Source organism: Pseudophryne corroboree, chromosome 1 (genome assembly GCF_028390025.1).
Source record: "Pseudophryne corroboree isolate aPseCor3 chromosome 1, aPseCor3.hap2, whole genome shotgun sequence".
Lineage (NCBI taxonomy): Eukaryota > Metazoa > Chordata > Amphibia > Anura > Myobatrachidae > Pseudophryne > Pseudophryne corroboree.
In genome coordinates this window covers 1032943899-1032964800 of record NC_086444.1, presented here as the reverse complement: position 1 = coordinate 1032964800, position 20902 = coordinate 1032943899, and the positions used below count along the sequence as shown (strand labels likewise).

The 20902-nt window shown below is 48.0% G+C and overlaps 1 protein-coding gene across 7 annotated transcripts in view; it reads left to right on the top strand.

Moving 5' to 3' along the window:
- The window catches only part of LOC134923288 (EF-hand calcium-binding domain-containing protein 6-like), a 386436-nt gene that overhangs the window by 145277 nt on the left and 220257 nt on the right, over positions 1-20902 (top strand). For 6 of the 7 annotated variants that reach the window (XM_063920743.1, XM_063920737.1, XM_063920739.1 and 3 more), the window contains 2 exons: positions 2566-2733; positions 12666-12803. In XM_063920743.1, the coding sequence (XP_063776813.1) occupies positions 2566-2733; positions 12666-12803 (306 nt within the window). The remainder of the gene's footprint in view (positions 1-2565; positions 2734-12665; positions 12804-20902) is intronic. The other variant, XM_063920740.1, reaches the window with a different exon arrangement.

The window sequence follows — 20902 nt, the reverse complement described above, 5'->3', positions numbered from 1 at the left end:
GCAATCTTCTGGTATGTGATTGCATTGTGATTGCCCATACGTGCGCAATGCAATCGCGGCACAAGCGCAGACGGCTGAAAATTTCCCATTTGTGATATTGCATAATAGTGCCCACCTCTTAATAATCCCCTAAATCTAAAACAGTGAGGTAGATGTATTAAGCCTGGAGAAGTGATAAAGCAGTGATAAGTGCAAGGTGGTAACACACCAGCCAATCAGCTCCTAACTATCCATTTTCATATTGGAGCTGATTGGCTGGTGCGTTGTCACCTTGCACCTATCACTGCTTTATCACCGTTTTATCACTTTTCCAGGCTTAGGGGGTCATTCCGAGTTGATAGCTATTTTTTGCAACGCTGCGAACAGATAGTCGCCGCCTATAGGGGAGTGTATTTTAGCTTTGCAAGTGTGCCATCACATGTACAGCCGAGCGATACAAAAAAGTTTTGTGCAGTTTCTGAGTAGCTCAGAACTTACTCAGCCGCTGCGATCACTTAAGCCTGACGGTCCCGGAATTGACGTCAGGAACCCTCCCTGCAAACGCTTCGACACGCCTGCGTTTTTCCAACCACTCCCAGAAAATGATCAGTTTACACCCACAAACGCCCTCTTCCTGTCAATCTCCTTGCGATCGGCTGTGCGAATGGATTCTTCGTAAAATCCATTGCTCAGCAACGATCCGCTTTGTACCCGTACGAGTATGACCTCTAGCATGTCTCTTGCATGGCGGCGGCCATTTTGGAAGACACATTTAGCAGATTGACATGCGGACGAGTCGTCCGCATGTCAATCTGCTCTGAATCAGTTGCGGCGCCCCAGCAGCCCTGCGCCTCCGCAGTGGCTGCGGGGGAAATAGTTACGCCACTGATATAATGGTGTATAAATTAAATACACCATCATTTCACATAATTTCAAGTCTCCAGAGTGCTGCCTTATTGCAAAATGTGTATATATATATATATATATATATATATATATATATATATATATATATAATATGTCTGCCAGTCTATAAGATAGAAAGTAAAAAAAATGCTATTTTAGGTCAGGTTGCTCCCAGGATAATTGTGTCCCAAAAGAGACTCCCCCACAGTACAGTACCCTTTTAAGGGTTAAAGTAGCTGGTATATTTACGGCTGTAAATCTCTTGGTGCACGCACGGCATACCTTCCAATGTAATGTTCTCTTCAGCAGTCTCCTATCACACGTGCGCAGGCTCCCTCCCTTGTATTGTGCTAGCATTCTGGAGGCCCATCAGCTGTCCTCTGGTGAGAATGAGATGCGCCCCCTCACTGCAGCCTGCCTGGCTGAGTTATTGCCAGTGTAGCTGCAGAGGTGAACTGGAGCCGCAGCTGCTCCTGCTGGCTGCTGGCCCGGGCTGTTGTTTCCGGGATCGATCAGCAAGGAGGGAGGGAGGGAGGGAGGGAGGAGGGGAGGGGGGGGGGGGGGGGGGCGGCGACGGCGGCGGCCACAGCAAACGCTTCACCTAGGCGGCCCTGTCTGGGGGTGAAGATGATTGATAATGGTGGCTGCGGCTGGCCAGACTTGCGCCGCGACCGCCGCTAGGTTAGCACAAAATAATTTTTTAAGTAAAACTTACTCAGCAGTTCTGTACCGCCCTCTAGTGGCTGCCGCCCATAGGCAGCTGCCTAAAGCTGCCTAATGGTAGCGCCGGCCCTGGGGATATGTTTCATGCAACTGGTTTTATCAAAAGCTTTTTTCTTTTATTGATACTTTCCAGCTCTTTGGTCACTATACATTATCTATTAGGATTCAGTATGATATCCCGATGGATGGGATCCCGGCGGTCAGAATGCCAACAGCTTTCTGTAAAGTACCCTAACCCTCCCCTGTCACCTACCCTAACCCTCCCTTTTGGGTGCCCAAACTTAACCTTCCTTTCCCCGCTGCCTAAACCTAACCCTCCCCGGTCACCTACCCTAATCCTCCCTTGTGGGTGCCTAAACCTAACCCTCCACAGTGGTGCCTAACCTCAACCCGCCCTGGTGGTGCCTAACCTTAACCCTCCCTTCCCCGCTGCCTAAACCTAACTCTCCATGCTTCGTCCCTCCCCGGTACTTGACCTTGGGCCTAATTTAGATATAAACGCAGCAGCAAAAGAAAGTTAGATTTGGGTTATTTTGTTTCTGTGCAGGGTAAATACTGGCTGCTTTATTTTTACACTGCAATTTAGATTTCAGTTTGAACACACCCCACCCAAATCTAACTCTCTCTGCACATGTTATATCTGCCCGCCTGCAGTGCACATGGTTTTGACCATAAGCTAACAAATTTCCTGCTGCAATCAGATCTGAATTAGGCCCCATACCTTTCCCGTCCCTGCACCCTAACCCCCCTCCTCATGCCTAAACCTAGCCTTCGTGCCCCCCCCTTCCCCACGCTTCAGGACACCAGCGTGTCCCGCTGGAAAAACTATTGGGATTCCGGCTGTCTGTATTTTGATGCCGGGCTTCTGTTTACCAGCCACTGCATGGTAGAATCTATTCTAAATGTGATCATTATATGTATTTTCCTATGTACATATATACTGTACTATCTCTCTAGGCTGAAACTTGATGAAAAGACCATAATAAAGTTTGGGGAGTTGTATGCAGCAATAAGAGATCCTGTGCAGGATGGACACCCAGCCTGGCTGGATCCAGTTACCAGGAGAACAGAAGATAAAACGTTGACCGCATCCCAAGTCCATACACAACTAAAGACTAAACAAAAGTAAGAGCAACATTATTCCGCTGTGAATCAGAATCAGCTTTATTGGCCAGGTATACTTGCGTATACTAGGAATTTGTCTTCGGTTTGCTATACAACAGCCATGTAGGTAACAGATAAGCAGGTGGGGGGGCAAGTAAAGTCATACAGATAGGTATACCATAGGGACACAAGTGAGTTACATGTACCTCTAGTCAGTCAATGTTCAGGGATTCAGCTATCGGCCTGAAGTCGTTCAGGTTCATGATAGAGGGTTTCTTGGGGACCAGGACAATAGTGGACCTTTTGAGGCAGTAAGGGACTTTCTGTAGCTCCAGTGATTTGTTGAAGATCTTGGTGAATATGGGGGCGAGCTGACCACACATGCTCTCAGGGCAGATGGTGACACTCCATCAGGACCCGGAGCTTTCCTGAGTTTGGCCTTTTGAACAGTGCCTCCACCTCTTCTTGGGCGACTTGCAGTGCCTGGAGTTGGTCTTCAGTGTTCGGGGCATCGTAGAGGTGATTGTTTGGGTCGCAGGAGACTTCGTTTGTGAAGCTGCAATAAAAGTTGTTCAGCTCGTCTGCTAGGTCTTGGTGCATGGTGGTGGACTTTCATGTTTTCTTGTAGTTGGTTATGGATTGCATTCCTTTCCATACAGATACGGGGTCATTGGTGGAGAGATCGTTCGTCAGCTTGTCCAAGAACCGCTTTTTTTGCTAGCCTGATTTCTTTGGTCAGAGAGTTCATATTTCGGTTGTCTAGTGCTCTGTCACCGCTGCTATAGGCCTCTTCTTTGACCCAACGAAGTTGCTTGAGCTGGGCGTCGTACCAGGGCTTGTTGTTGTTGTTGTAAATGCGGTAAGTGTTGGTAGGTAAACACGTCCTCACAGTAGCTGATGTAGGATGTGACAGTGTCTGTCAGGTCGTTCAGGTTGGTTGCTGAGGCTTCGAAGACCCCCCATTCCATGCGTCGAAGCAGGCCTGGAACTTCATCTTAGCCACGTTGGTCCATTTTTTAACAGTCTTGATGACAGGCTTAACCGCTCTCAGCTTCTGTGTATAGGTAGGGAGTAGGTGGACGAGGCAGTGGTCAGATAGGCCGAGTGCAGCACGCGGGATAGACCGGAAGGCAGACTTGAGGGTAGTGTAGCAGTGATCAAGGGTGCGTCCTTCCCTAGTGGGACACGTGACTTGTTGTTTGTACTTCGGTAGCTTCTTGCTCAGGTTAGTTCTGTTGAAGTCGCCCAGCACTATAAGCAGAGAGTCTGGATGTTTTTGTTCTATGTCTGATATGCATACGGCCAGGTGGTACAGGGCTTCGTTTGCGCAGGCGAGGGGGGCGGGGGGTGTAAGCAGGACAATATCTGACCCAGGTATTACTGATAAACTAGTTGTATGACTATTGTCTATAGCGCTCATTCATATATAACACAGAGACTTGTGTATACTGTAACCAACCTGTCCTTCCCAACATTCACGCGGTGGTCCTTAGTGTCCGTCTCCTCGGGGGCATATCAAGCAATCACTAAGCCCTATTGCCAAATTGGCTAACTGGCCAAGTATACTCACTTATGGGACTTGGTGATTGATTGTTAAGTCCCTGGTATAAACCCATCTTCCCAAATAACTCTGCACCTCAAGTCTAACTGCCTCAATTGCTGGCAGCATAATGGATGCAATTCCATACAAATTGTTGCATTGTGGTTTTATTCCCTACTATAAATGGAATTAACCAGGTCTATGGCTACATTTCTGTATCTAACATACTTCCCAGTTTTCTGTCAGATTACCAAATGAACGCTATTATTTTTATTTGCTATTTTTTGCCAAGGATCTATGAAAAAGCATCAGGGAAGTGGAGGAACAAGATATTGGAGGGTAATTATTTTTAAGATGGTGGTAAATTAACTCCTTAATCTAAAAAAGCACCAACAGTAAGTCCTAGTTTTTCTCCTGCAGGGTCCACAGTAGTATCCACCAGGGATGTTCGGTGAGCTAAATGGCTGAGGAGGCACTGGCTAGCACCAGAGCCAGATTTACACACAATATATGAGCCAAAGGGTACATCCAGGTCTTTCTGTTTTTATATACTTTATACAGTCAAAACTGTAACACAAACGTTAGTATGACAGGAAAAGCTCTGCCTCACCCCACCGCACGTCACTGGTATCCACAGGATATACATTGGGATATGAGGTAGCGTCGCAGATTGGCACCAACGATCAAAAGCTTTTGGCCTCCCCGTTTTTCAGTGACTTTCTAAAAAGCGTCTTACGAGCACATTAAAAAAAGTTGCTCCAACAACTCCCCGTCGGGTCACAACAATGCTTACCTGCATGTACAGTGCTGTTTCGGCGGGCGTCAGTATGGATGTACTAGCAAGTCCTGCTGACGTTACCAGGCTGTGGCCGGAGAACGGGGAGAAGGTACGGCGTCGGTTCCGCTTAGCGGGTTAAGACGCGTGACACAGCCGCACTGCTTCGGGAGGAGACTACCAAGCAGTAGCTGACGCGGCTGCCACCTCAGGTGCACCAGCGCTAGGCCCCAGGGATCATAGGCTCCAGGAATTAGTTTGAGGCCGGGATCCCTGAGGTTGACGTCAGCAGTGGGGAGTAAGGTGCTCCCCTAGTCGCCGCCCCCCCCCCCCCAGTTCATGACCAGTTTCCGCCAAGTTTCCCACCATGAACTGATCTCCCGCTTCTGTTTAAGACACTGTATATCTAAAGGACCCAGTCGCAGCACAGGCATCTGTGTGCGTCTGTGTTCACTTGGACGTCTGGATCCGCTCAGTGTTCACTAACGTATTGATCGATCCTGAAGTCTCCCTGTATCCCACTCTCCTGAAGCAGGTGATACAGCACTAAGTCTCTACCTACCATCGGGGTACGAGTAGCTGGATAAGTGCCTGATGCATGTAATTCTGTAAACTATTGCTGCCGTCTGTATCTGTAGTTGAATATGTGTTCATATTGCTTATTATACTAATGTATAATTTGTGACTGATTGCTAGTGTGATTGTTGACCTTTACTTATATTCCTGTCAGTTTCTGTGTATATCCGATCCTCAATGCTTGTGCATGGCAGGGAGGGATTGGATTGTTTATCACTTTAGCAAGCAATAAAGTGATTTCAGTCACAAACTGTGTACCATGTCTAAGAGAGGCAAGGGTGAGGAGGATACACGCTCCACAGCAGCACCAACACTGATGTCATGTTTGTCCTGCAAAGCAGGGTTAACCTCTCAGAATCTGGTTCAAACTGGATTATGTGCAAATTGTTATAGCTTTCACCAAAGCCTCCTAAATAATCCAAGGCAGGCACAGGTTCAAGTAGAACCCCCATGGTCTTCTTTTGCACAGTCATTATCCGATATAGCTGAGCGGATAATGCCAGCTCCCATACCAGGGATAGGTTACCCAGTTAACCCTTACATGCAACACTGCAGCCTTTCATCAGAAACAGGCTGAAAGGCCTGATGATAAATCACACAGACATGAAACAACATCTTCACAGTCTACACATGTTTCAGAAGGGTACACTGTTTAAAAAGGGAGGTGGCTCCCAAATTAGATACGCATGTCATTCGACTGGTGCGTAAATCTACATAGCCTCTGCCTTCAACATCTTTAAATGATGTTACGGATAGAAAGTTAGATGGTTTTCTAAAAAAACATTTTCTACTTGTCTGGGGCAGTTGTAAGATCAGCCATGGCTTCAGTCTGAATGGCAAAAGCAGTGGCGGCCTGGGGTGATGCACTGGAGGATGATCTCTCATTGGCATCTAGAGAGCAAAAATCCCATATTGCACATATTAAACAGGCAGCTTCTTTTCTTTTTTTAAGAACCTTGGACATGGGTACTATTGCCTCTCAAGCATCAGCCTCAGCAGTAGCAGCATGCAGAGCTGTCTGGATACATACATGGAAGGCTGACTCAGAGTCCAAGAAGGTTCTAGAGTCTTTGCCTTTTACTGGAGATATTCTTTTTTTGTAAAGAATTGAACAGTATTCTGGAGTCAGAGGCAGACTCTAAGAAAGTGAAGTTTCCTTCAACCTACAAGTCCAAACCTAGCTTTCCAGCTTTTCGGTCCTTTCAGACCCAGGGAAAAGCAAAAGGAAAGGGTTATAGCAAACAGTCCCAATCTGATAAGTCTGGAAAGACTAAAGTATTGGGCTACCAGAGGGCCAGCTTCCAAACCAGAAGATAAGCCATCAGCCTGATCCCAGGGTGGGAGGCTGACTTCTTCAATTTGCGCAGATCTGGCAGCAGTCCACCACAGATGCCTGGGTGCGAGAAGCGGTATCTCACAGTTATTCATTTGTGTTCAAGAAACACCCTCCACAAAGATACTTTTGTACCAGCCCATCTTCAGTGGAAGGCCAGGGCCTTACAAGAGGCAGTTCTGAAGTTGCTTCAATCAGGAGTGATAATTCCAGTTCCTCCTGCGCAACGAGGACAGGGTTTCCATTCCAACCTGTTTCTAGTACACAAACCGAATGGGTCGTTCCGGCCCATGCTCAATCTCAAGGCGCTGAACAAGTACATTTGGGTGCCTCGTTTTCATATGGAGACTTTACATTCCATTATTTTAGCCATGGAGCCGGGGAATTTTATGGTATCCCTAGATATCCAGGATGCTTACCTGCGTGTTCCTATAGCGCATTCCCATCAGTGATATCTCAGGTTTACTATCCTCCAGCAACACTTTCAGTTTCAGGCCCTACCATTTGGACTGGCCACAGCTCCAAGAGTGTTCACCAAAATTATGGTGGTAATGGTGGCTGATCTTTGTCGACAGGGGATAAGGATTTTTCCATACCTCGATGACCTGTTAATCCTGGCGCAGTCTCAGGAATTACTTCAGTGCCATATGCAGCAGACAATAGCTTGTTTATAGAACCACGGCTGGCTCATAAATTGAGCAAAGTCGTCCCTGGTTCTGTCACAATGTATGATGCAGTTGGGGGCTGTATTGGATTCCGGGCTTCAGAGAGTGTTTTTTACCTCTGAACAAAATATCCACAATATGGTCGAGGCTTCAGGAGCTACTACATAGTCAAAAAGTATCCATTCATGCAGCTATGCGTGTGATGAGATCAATGGTGTTGACATTCGACATAGTGGAGTATGCTCAGTTTCACTCTAGGCCCCTTCAACGTCTGATCCTTTCCAAATGGAATGGGTTACATCAGACAATAAATTTTCAGACTATGGTCCTTCCTCTGGAAGTACGGAGGTCATTAGCCTGGTGGCTACAGACATCCCATCTGGACAAAGGCGACCATTTTGGATCTCTGATTGGGAGGTTCTGACAATGGACTGGGGAGCAGTGTCAGAAAAAGGTTGCTTCCAGGGGCAGTGGACCAAGGGAGAAAGTTGCCTGCCGACAAATATATGGGAACTTTGGGCCATATATATGGCACTCACCCAGGCAAAGGACATTCTTCAGAGGAAACCGGTTCAAATTCGCTCAGACAATGCGACGGCAGTAGCGTACCTCAGTCATCAAGGAGGAACATGCAGCCAAAAGGCAGAAAAGTTGGGAGTCCTAAACTGGGCCATTCATGCAACCAAATGGGCTTTACAACCCAAGGTCTTCTGGTAGACAAGTGGGTGTTGCCAGAAATAGATCTCATGGCTTCTCGGCAGAATTTCAAAGTGCCAGCATATGGGTCAAGAACAAAGGATCCCAAAGCGATCTTCGTGCATGCTGTGTCAGTGAAATGGAATTTTCAACTAGCCTATGTGTTTTCATCAATCGCCCTTTAGCTCAGGTTGATTCGGAAGAACAAACAAGGAAAGGGCGCCGTGATTCTAATAGCTCCGGCATGGCCCAGAAGACATTGGTATACAGATCTGCAGAGGCTGTCAGTGGACATTCCGTTCATACTGCATCAACGTCCAGATCTGCTGTCTCAGGGTCTTGTTATATCACAGGCACCTGGATCGGCTGTCTTTGACGGCGTGGCTCTTGAGACATCCATCCTGAAAGCTAGAGGATTTTTACCGGTAATTCAAACAATGCTTAGAGGAAGGAAACCATCCTCTGCTCGCATTTATTACTGGGTGTGGCAAGCATATATCCATTGGTGTGGTGCCAGGAAGCTGGACCCCAGGTCTTTTAGAGTTTCTAGGATCTTAGCATTCCTTCAGGCAGGAATGGATAAGATCTCCGTGTGGCTTCCTTTAGAGTACAAGTGTCGGCATTAACAGTTTGGTTTCAAAAGAAAATTGCCAACCTGCAGGATGTTCGCACTTTTTTCCAAGGGGCACTTCACATACAACCACCTTTTGTTCCTCCTACAGCTCCTTGGGATCTAGATATAGTCCTAAAGGCACGTCAAGTTGCTCCATTTGAACCACTGACTCAAGTGGATCTTAAATGGTTGACAGTTAAGGTTCTCTTTTTACTAACTATTGCATCAGCTAGAAGAGTGTCAGATCTAGGGGCATTGTTATGTTGCCCTCCTTTTATGATCTTTCATCAAGATAGAGTGGTTCTGAGAACCAAATCTGGTTATCTTCCTAAGGTGGTGTCTAAATTCCATCTTAACAAAGAAATTGTAGTGCCGGCTTTTCAAGGGTCGGATCTTTCTGCGGGAGATGCATCCTTTAATGTAGTCCGGGCTTTAACGATCTACGTGGATCATATCAGGGCCAGCAGAAAGACAGATACTCTCTTGGGTTCTCTATGGATTCCACAAGAGAGGATGGCCTGCGGACAAGCAAACGCTGGTGAGGTGGCTTTGAATGACTATCTTGGAAGCTTACTCTCGGGCTGATCTCCCTATTCCGGCTAATGTCTCTGCTCATTCTACTCACAAGGCAGGTCCATCTTGGGCAGTATGCCGGGGTGCCTCTGTGGAACAAATATGTAAGGCAGCCACAGGAATGTCTTCATGGAAGATGAAGAGTTTAATAAACTTTTTAAAAGGTTTGCAATGTATGTCCTTTGGATACTACTGTGGACCCTGCAGGATAAATATGTAGTTATTTCTCCTAAATCCGCAGTAACCACAGGTATCCCACCCTGATGCACCTGATTTGAGGATCCTTACACCTATTATCCTCTTTCTTCTTGTACGGAAGTGTGTGTGTGTGTGTGTGTGTGTGTGTGTGTGTGTGTGTGTGTGTGTGTGTGTGTGTGTGTGTGTGTGTGTGTGTGTGTGTATGTGTGTGTGTTCTTCTCGCCTGATTATGGCTGTCTATGATGCTCCTGCCTTGAGCTTTGGAAAAGAACTGAATTGCCTCGGCCAGGATGCGGGGATGTAGGGGACTGTCCCGTTGCATTCTTGGAGTCCGAAAGCTTTTGATCGTGGTTGCCAATCTGCTGATGCAACCTCATATCCCAATGTACAGTGCTTACAGTGGTACTAGAGAGGTGGTGGAACTAACCCCCAGTCCCCACGGTGCCCATGCAATAAAGGTATTGCTGCAAAAAAAGGTCGTGGTCTCAAAAAGAAAAAGGCGTGGTCACACAATAGTAATAATGCCCACAGTAGTAGCACCCCGTAATACACATAATGCCCACCACAGTAGCGCTTCTTATACAATGCCCACACTAGTAGTGCTCCTTATGCAATGTCCACTACAGTGGTAGTGCCCCTTATATAGACCCCATAGTAGTGATGTCCCTTATGCAATGCCCGCAATAGTAGTACCCCTTATGTCCCCAGGAGTGATGCCCCTTATGAAGTGCCCCCTTTACAATGCCCTCATTAGTAGGGCCCCCAGTAGTAATGCCCTTAATGGTAATGCCCCTGTGTAGTATTGCCCCCAGTAGTAATGTTGCCTGTAGTAATGCCCCCAGTCATTTAGCCCCCTGTAGTTTAGCCCTAGTAGTTATGCCCCCAGTGGTAATGCACCTGCAGTTATGACCCCAGTAGTTTACCCCTCCTTTAGTTTATCTTGCCCCCTTATAGTTTGCCCCCTTGTAGTCTGCCCCCTTGTAGCTTGCCCCTTGTAGTCTGCTCCCTTGTAGCTTGCCCTAGTAGTTTGCCTCTTTGTAGATTGCCCCCTTGTAGCTTGCCCGTTGTAGTTTGCTCCCTTGTAGTTTGCCTCTAGTAGCTTGCCCCCAGTAATAATGCCCCCAGTAGTTTGCCCCCAGTAGATGCCCCCCAGTAGTAATGCCCCCAGTAGAGACGCGCCCCAGGAGTTTGCCCCCAGTAGATGCCCCTCAGTAGTTTTCCCCCAAGTAGATGCCCCCCCAGTAGTAATGCCCCCCAGTAGTTTGCCCCCAGTAGATGCCCCCCAGTAGTAATGCCCTCAGTAGATGCCCCTTAGTTGTAATGCCCTTGAGTAGATGCGCAGCTACAATGAAAAAAAACAGACAAAACACAGACCATACTTACCAAGCCCCGCTCCGTGTCCGGCCGCTGCAGTCCTCTGGGCGCCCGCTCCTCGGCACTATGGGAGAGACGTCATGACGTCTCTCCCATAGCGCACAGTGCCGGAAGCCGGAGCTCAGAGAGGGAGACGGGCGCCCGCTGGTAACACAATCTCAGCGGGCGCCCGTCGTCTTTCTGCAGTGACTGGGACACATCGCTGGGTTAGGTGAGCCGGAGGAGGCGGAACTGCGTTCCGTCTCCAAGTGGAACTGACGGAACGCAGTTCCGCCCCGTTCCGGATCACTTTAACCCCTGCCAATGTATATCCTGTGGATACTGTGGACTTAGGAGAAATAGAGTTATCGATAAGTCTACCATAACTACATACAGTATACTGTATAACAAATAAAAGTGTTTGTATTTTTGAAAATACAGTATTTGGATCTCATTTACCACCATTTCAAAGACATTACCCTGCACTGTCTGCTTCCTCTCATTTTATAGACAGCCCTTGTAGAGCGCTCCAGGATATTTATGGGAAAACTAGAAAACCTCAGAATCTCTCTGGATGGAATATCAGATAACATCATCGCAGTGCAGACAGCCATTGTTTAAGTCTACATATGCTTCTGAGTCACACACAGTACGTGTCCCGATGTATTACATTCTCAGCACAGAACGAATTGAAATTTGAAGACATTTCAGTGGATAGTTCTAGAAAGTAACAGGGGGGTGGCTAGCCAGACACGGATGTATCGCAGGGGTGTTGCTGACAGCGGCTGAATCCAATGGCGCAGAATTGCTCACACAGGAGGACGCCATGGTCAGATGGAGAAACTGCCTGCCGTAGGGCTGATGCAAGGTTTGATGGTGCACAAGTGGTGAGTCTAAATACGCGCTGAGACGGGTTTGCACTGCAGTAAGAGGACATCTCAGATTGAAGATCAGTGGCTTTGGCATGAGCATAAGGATACAGATAAGATGCAGCCGCAGACACACCTGCATCTGAGAATCATCCCCTTTATGTCTTCTAAAAGTAGTAAGATAAGTTATAATTGATTTTATGCAAAGTACAATGGGGGTGATTCCGAGTTGTTCGCTCGCTAGCAGATTTTAGCAGCAGTGCACAAGCTAAGCCGCCGCCCTCTGGGAGTGTATCTTCGCTTAGCAGAATAGAGAACGAAAGATTAGCAGAATTGCGAATAGAAAATTCTTAGCAGTTTCTGAGTAGCTCCAGACCTACTCACAGATTGCGATCAGCTCAGGCCGTTTCGTTCCTGGTTTGACGTCACACACACGCCCAGCGTTCGGCCAGCCACTCCCCCGTTTCTCCAGACACTCCCGCGTTTTTCCCTGACACGCCTGCGTTTTTCCGCACAAGCCCAGAAAACGGTCAGTTTCCACCCAGAAACACCCACTTCCTGTCAATCACACTCCGATCACTTCAACGATGAAAATTCTTCGTTCGGACGTGAGTAAATTTACTAAGTTTTGTGCTAAAATACTAACTGCATGCGCACTGCGTACCATGCGCATGTGCATTTTTGCCTTAATCGCTCCGTTGCGAAAATCAGAAACAACCGAACAACTCGGAATGACCCCCTATGTGTCTTCTTAAATACTAGATTTGGGGACCTCTCTGCACTGATATCACAGAAGAAGCCAGATGGTTCTACAAGGATCCTACCCCCCAAATTCAGAGACATGCTTGGACAACTTGGATTGTACATGGAAGATGAAGAGTTTAATAAACTTTTTAAAAGGTTTGCATTCACCTCCTATTATCATATGTTTTGTTAAAATAGTGACTGTAATAAAGGCAAATTTGAATGTATTTACTTTATTTAAATTAATGTATTAAATCTGCAACTTTTTTTTTTTAAATGAGGGCTGTTAGTAAAAACGAGTTTTATGGTAAAAACTTACTTTGTTAAAACTCTCTGCGAGGTACACTGGGCTCCACAAGGATTGGACAATGGGGTGTAGAATAGGATCTTGATCCGAGGCACCAACAGGCTCAAAGCTTTGACTGTTCCCAGAATGCACACCGCCGCCTCCTATATCACCCCGCCTCCCAGCACAGGAGCTCAGTTTTTAGTTAACCAGCCCAATGCAGTAGCAGGAAAAGAGACGACAACAGTTAGTAGCCACATACATCACACTCTCACAACAAGAGAAGTGTCAGCGGCTAATGCCATACCAACCCAAAGAAGCTAAGTGCGTCAGGGTGGGCGCCTTGTGGAGCCCAGTGTACCTCGCAGAAAGAGTTTTAACAAAGGTAAGTTCTTACCATAAAACTCGTTTTCTGCTGCGGGGTACACTGGGCTCCACAAGGATTGTACAATGGGGATGTCCTAAAGCAGTTCCTTATGGGAGGGGACGCACTGTAGCGGGCACAAGAACCCGGCGTCCAAAGGAAGCATCCTGGGAAGCGGCAGTATCGAAGGCATAGAACCTTATGAACGTGTTCCCGGAAGACCACGTAGCCGCCTTGCACAATTGTTCAAGGGTCGCACCCGTTGGGCCGCCCAAGAAGGTCCAACAGACCGAGTAGAATGGGCCTTAATGTGATCAGGAGCAGAGAGACCAGCCTTCACATAAGCATGTGCAATCACCATTCTAATCCATCTGGCCAGGGTCTACTTGTGAGCAGGCCAGCCACATTTGTGAAATCCAAACAAAACAAAGAGAGAATCACATTTTCGGATAGAAGCAGTTCTCTTCACATAGATACGGAGAGCCCGTACCACATCCAAAGACCGCTCTTTGGAAGACAAATCAGGAGAGACAAAGGCCGGAACCACAATCTCCTGATTAAGGTGAAACAAAGAAACCACCTTAGGTAAATATCCGGGACGAGTCCTAAGAACCGCCCGATCATGGTGAAAGATCAGATATGGGGAACTACAAGACAAGGCACCCAGATCCGACACTCTTCTAGCAGGGGCAGTAGCCAACAAGAACACCACCTTAAGGGAAAGCCACTTAAGGTCAGCTGAACCAAAGGGTTCAAACGGAGGCTCCTGCAACGCCTCCAAAACCACCGACAAGTCCCAAGGAGCAACAGGCGGGACATAGGGAGGTTGGATACGCAACACACCCTGAGTGAAAGTATAAACATCAGGCAAAGTCGCAATTTTTCTCTGAAACCACACCGACAAGGCAGAAATATGAACCTTGAGGGAGGCCAGACGCAGGCCCAACTCTAGGCCTTGCTGCAGAAAAGCCAAAAGCTTGGCTGTACTAAACTTGGAAGCGTCATAATTGTTAGATGCGCACCAAACAAAGTAGGAATGCCAGACCCTATGGTAAATCCGAGCAGAAGCCGGTTTCTGGGCCCGCAACATAGTTTTAATGACCTCTTCAGAAAAACCCTTAGCCCTCAAGACGGAAGCTTCAAGAGCCACGCCGTCAAAGACAGCCGGGCTAGGTCCTGGTAGACACAGGGGCCCTGAACGAGGAGGTCTGGGCGTTGTGGAAGTAGAATTGGACGCTCTGACGATAGGCCCTGCAGGTTTGAGAACCAGTGCCGTCTGGGCCACGCTGGAGCTATGAGAAGCAGATTTCCTCTTTCTTGCTTAAACTTCCGAATTACCCTGGGCAGGAGTGACACCGGAGGGAACACATACGGCAGCCTAAACCTCCACGGCACCGCCAGCGCATCCACGAATGCTGCTTGAGAATCCCTTGTCCTTGCTCCGAAGACCGGAACCTTGTGATTGTGTCGAGACGCCATCAGATCCACGTCTGAAAGACCCCACTTTTCCACAAGGAGTTGAAACACTTCTGGATGGAGGCCCCACTCGCCGGCATGCACGACCTGATGGCTGAGAAAGTCCGCTTCCCAATTCAGGACTCCCGGAATGAATATTGCCGATATGGCCGGTAGATGGCGTTCCGCCCAACGTAGAATCCATGAGACTTCCTTCATTGCCAAATGGCTTTGAGTGCCGCCTTGATGATTTATGTAAGCCACTGTGGTGGCGTTGTCCGACTGTACTTGAACAGGACGATTCTGAATTAAATGCTGGACCAGGTTCAACGCAATGAAGACCGCCCGCAATTCCAGAATGTTGATCGAGAGGAGAGATTCCTCCTTGGTCCACCAACCCTGAAGGAAGTGTTGCTCCAGCACCGCACCCCAACCTCTTAGACTGGCATCTGTCGTCAACAGGACCCAGTTGGATATCCAGAAGGGACGACCCCTGCACAATTGTAGGTCCCGGAGCCACCAGTGTAACGACAGACGGACCTCCGGAGTCAAGAAGATCATTTGAGATCTGATCCGGTGAGGCAGGCCGTCCCACTTGGATAGAACCAGCCTCTGGAGGGGGCGAGAATGGAATTGAGCATACTCCACCATGTCGAATGCTGATACCATTAGGCCCAGCACCTGCATTGCCGAATGTATCGACACTTGCTGACGAGAAAGGAAGCAACGAATCCTGTCCTGAATCTTCAGGACTTTCTCCTGAGACAAGAACAACCTCTGGTTGTGAGTGTCCAACAATGCTTCCGGGTGCACCATGCTCTGAGCAGGGACCAGGGAGGATTTCTTCCAGTTGATGAGCCACCCGTGGGCTTGTAGAAACCGGACCGTCATATCCAGATGACGCAGGAGAAGATCTGGGGAACTTGCCAGGATTAACAAGTCGTCCAGATACGGCAGTATCCTGACACCTTGACGGCAGAGTACCACCGTCATCACCGCCATAACTTTGGTGAAGACTCGCGGAGCCGTTGTTAAACCAAAAGGTAACGCCCGAAACTGGTAATGTAGGTTGCCAATAGTGAACCTCAGGTATTGTTGATGTGACACTGCTATAGGAATATGCAGGTAAGCATCCTGTATGTCCAGGGAGACCATGTAGTCCCCAGGTTCCAAGGCCAGAACTATAGAGCGAAGGGTTTCCATACGGAACTTGGAAACCTTCACAAACCTGTTCAATGCCTTGAGGTTGAGAATGGGCCGGGAGGACCCATTCGGTTTCGGGACCAGAAACAGCGGAGAATAGTACCCCCGGCCCCTCTGAGCAAGAGGCACCTGTGCGACGACTCCTGTATTCAGGAGGGTCTGTACCACCAAATGTAGAGTGTTTGCCTTTGTTTTGTCCAACGGGACATCTGTCTGGCAAAATCGATGAGGAGGTCGGTTCGAGTGACGACTTTCCGTACCAAGGCATCTGAAGTGGTCTTCAACCATTCCTGGGTATATCCTAGAAGCCGGCCCCCCACCCTGGGATCCCCCAGGGGGAGGCCCGCCCCGTCATGCGGCAGGCTTATCGGTCTTGGCAGCAGGCTGACGGGCAGCCCAGGCTCTTCTGGGCTTCGGCTTACCAGGTTTGGAAGTGCGGACCTGCTTATGGTACGCCTGACCTTTTGCATTACCTGAAGGACGAAAGGGGCGAAAGGACATACCTTTAGCCTTCGACACAGAAGGAGCGGTATTAGGCAACAGGCAGTTTTGGCAGTAGCCAAGTCAGCCACAATCTTATTTAAGTCCTCCCCAAACAGAATATCTTCCCTTGAAAGGGAGTACCTCCAGGGTTTTTCTAGAGTCCAGATCCACAGACCAGGATCTCAGCCACAATATCCGGCGAGCCAGGACTGATGTAGTAGAGGCCTTGGCTGCTAGGATACCGGCATCAGAAGCCGCCTCTTTAATATATCGAGAAGCTGTGACAATATATGACAGAGCCGTAACTACGTGTGTGCCAGGTGTGCCTGGCACACAGCGCAGTCGCCCTGGGGGCGCAACTGGCCTCATCCCCGTTAATTTACTCAGCGGCATTGTAATGAGTCAAACTGACTCATTACAAGCCGCCAGAGAGGAGTAGCAGCAGCAGCACCGGAGGCAGGAGAGAAGGACGTAGAGGGAGGGGGAGGAGGGAGCCGCAGCAGCGCACTAATTGGTGGTGGCGCTGCTCAGAGCCGTCCCTCTCCTTCCAAAGTGCGGCTGTGCACCCCCTCCCTCTCCCCCAGTGCCTGCAGGCGGTGTAATCTAAGACACTAGCGTACGAAGGGGGAGGTTTCTGAGTAATCAGAAACACCCCCTCCTTCCCAACAGGTCGATGCTTTTTAAACTAGCTTCCCGCGGCTACTTAATCTAAGCCCCTCCCCTCGCGCATAATACGTCATGTAGCAGGTCTATGGTGAGGGGGTGAGAGGCTAATATGATATGCTTCTATCACACTCACGTAATTTTGGCCCCTCCCCCTCACATAGACCCGCGATTTGCGGCATTTTCGCTAGTGGGTGGAGCCTAATTAATGCACCGCAGAGTGCCCAGCAGCAGCCCGATCCTCATCAGCCCCTGTGCTGCAGCAAAATCTAAAGTAAGTGTGTTTATGCCATATACAGTAGTGTGTGTGTGTGTGTGTGTGTGTGTGTGTGTGTGTGTGTGTGTGTGTGTGTGTGTGTGTGTGTGTGTGTGTGTGTGTCAGTCATTATTTTGTGATGTGCTGGTCAGTTATTATATGTACAGTATATAGAAACCTTCCTCAGAAAATCCTGCATTTGTCCCTGGGAGGTGGGCTCATGGGGACAATATTTATATGGGGAAACTCCATGTGGCATACTGGGGGTGCACTCTGACAGAATATGGGGGAGCTTCTGTGTGACATACTGGGGGCACTGGCCACTGGGTCATAATTAATATGAAGGGCCCTGTGTGGCATACTGGGGGGCACTTGGACATAATTTCGTGATCTCTGGGTGATACTGGGGGGTAATCTCCCCAATTTCCTCCTCTCTCTCGTCTGCCCTATTCCTCCAATTACAATTTGCCCTATATCTCCTCTCTCCCTCCCATTTTCCCCTATTCCTCCTTTCTCTCCACATCTCCTCCTTTTCCTCCTCTCTCCCCATCTGTCCGTTTCTTTCTCTCTCCTGTCTCCCCCTATTCAGTCTGCCCCTATTCCTCTTCTCTCTCTTTCGCCTGCCCCTATACCTTACCCTCTCCTATTTCCACATATTCCAGGAGGGGGAGGAGGCCCTGCCTATTTTGTCACTCCCGGGCCCCACAATTTCTGATGGCAGCCCTGCCTGCAGCATCGTCAGCGCCAAAATGGGGACTGTGCGTGCGGGAGCCGGGCGGAGGAGATCCACGGAGGCAGCGGCAGCAGGAGCTGCCCAAACTATACAGAACACTATGAGCCAGGAGGTGGGGAGGTAAAAAAAAAGAGACAGGGCTACAGTATTACAGTTTACAGGCTGGGGTGGACGCTGGCGGCACTGCATAGGGCTGTATAGAGAATGAATCCCTTCTTCTGCTGTGGTTATTTATATATATATATATATGTATGTATATATTTATGTGTATATATATATATATATATATATATATATATTGTGACAAGAACACTGGGATAGTGTTTGCGGGCAGGTATGTTTGTCCCAGGTTCTTGTCTTACATGTTTTAGAAAATGGAAACTTCTAAGAAAATGCTTTTGTTTTGTTAGAACCTTTTCAGTTTGCTGGAAAAGCTGGATAAGGGCCCTGAGAGAGAGATAGGGCGAGTTCCAGACATTGGGCCCAGTTCGGATCTTTGGCCTCACAGAGGGCTAATCAGGGCTTTCAGCTGTGCAAGAGTCTTATAGGGCTTCTAGCCTGATTAATGTGTGCAGACTGCCTGGGAAGACTGCAGGATCTCTGTGAGAGAAACACGCTTCCTGATACAAGTGAGCTATACAGTGTTTACTGGAGAACTCTGTGTTTTTTGTTTAGTGATAGTTAGGAACATCTTGTGTTTAGTTAGTGCCGGACAGGCAAGGTATTTTCTTTTGGTGTTTGTTTTATTTTCTGTATAATAAAACTGGCTGGGGCCAGTTGTACCAGAAACTGGACTTGTGTTGTTCCTCAGCTGCTGCGTGCTGCCATATACCCCAGGAAACGGCACCTTGCACCCTTACAGTGTTACAATATACATATATATATATAAGATAGAAAGACAGATCCTGAGCGCGCTCTGTTGGATGTATAGATTTGGCGGAAGTCCTTCCAAGTGGGTATATCTTATACTATGGAAAATTGAGTTTCTTGGGTTCCTGCAGTGGATAACCCCTCACCAGAAAGTCACCCAAACAAATGGCCCAAGGCCAATTAGAAATCCAGTAGGTAGATGTATAAACTCCCTCACCTTGACTATGAAGTCAATTCAAAAGGAGTATTTCCCCTTTTTTATGCAATGAGCCTAATTATATAAAGGTTGATCATAATACTCTTTATGCAGAATTACAGATGTTATATCTGTTTCTATCAAAAAAAAATTTTTGGTTACCCCTGATGAAGTCAAACAGACGAAACGCATTGGGTTTATCAGTCATTAGTCAGTGATCCAGTTATACCCCTTTTACACTCGCAGGAAAGTTCATTCCCGGGAATGTGTCCCGGTATATTTGCCGGGACACATTCCCGGGAATGACCCTTTCACATTAGCGGGCTGACCCGGCATATTGCCGGGTCAGTGACGTCACCGCTGACTCTCCCAGAGGCGGTGCTTGGAGATAATCTTCTCCAAGCACCGCCTCCTCCTATGAAGAGAACGGGTGCCGGGTCGCCTTGACCCGGTATACCCGTTTACACTGCCAGCTTCCCGGGACGGTCCCGGGTTCAACCCTGGTCGAGACCTGGGATGAAATCCCGGGATGCTCGTCCCGGGAAATTGTCCCTGTACCCATTCACACTGAGAAAAATCCTGGGATGATGCGCGTTCACGTGCAATATCCCGGGATTTTTCTGCGAGTGTAAAAGGGGTATTAGTGAAATTACTCCCTTTGCCAAGCTCACACCTTGTCAAGGTGAGGGAGTTTATACATCTACCTACTGGATTTCTCTATTGTCAGAGTTACTAAAATTTATGTATAAACATTTTGTAAGTTCTTATGCTAAAGACTCTTTTATGAATTTCTTTGCATTAAATATTTTTATTCTAATTGGCCTTGGGCCATTTGTTTGGGTGACTTTCTGGTGAGGGGTTATCCACTGCAGGAACCCAAGAAACTAAATTTTCCATAGTATAAGATATACCCACTTGGAAGGACTTCCGCCAAATCTATACATCCAACAGAGCACGCTCAGGATCTGTCTTTCTATCGTATGTATTTTTGAGATCTGGCAACGGAGATCTCGCCTGTGGTGCTGCTGTTTCTGTGAGCGCAAGATAAGGATATTTCTGTGTTGTATACATATATATATATATATATATATTAATGTGCAAAAAAGGGGACGCTGTCTGCCGTGATGTGTAAAAAGTGGACGCTGTCTGCCGTGATGTGTAAAAAGTGGACGCTGTCTGCCGTGATGTGTAAAAAGTGGACGCTGTCTGCCGTAATGTGTAAAAAGTGGACGCTGTCTGCCGTAATGTGTAAAAAGTGGACGCTGTCTGCCGTAATGTGTAAAAAGTGGACACTGTCTGCCGTAATGTGTAAAAAGGGGGACGCTGTCTGCGGTAATGTGTAAAAAGTGGACGCTGTCTGCTGTGATGTGTAAAAAGTGGACGCTGTCTGCCGTGATGTGTAAAAAGTGGACACTGTCTGCCGTGATGTGTAAAAAGTGGACACTGTCTGCCGTAATGTGTAAAAAAGGACGCTGTCTTCCCTATGAAGCCATGCCCCTATATTTTTTGCACGCGCCTACGGCGCGCACTGCCCCTATTTTGCATAATGTGTGTGGGTGGGGCGCCGGTGTCATTTCTTGCACACAGCACTAAAATGTCTAGTTACGGCACTGATATATGACAAGCATTGTCTAGCATGGTCAGAAGAGATTTCAGCTTCGAACTCCAAGGCCCATGCTTCAATAGCCTCTGCAGCCCATGTAGCTGCAATAGTGGGCCTTTGCGCAGCACCTGTGAGGGTGTAAA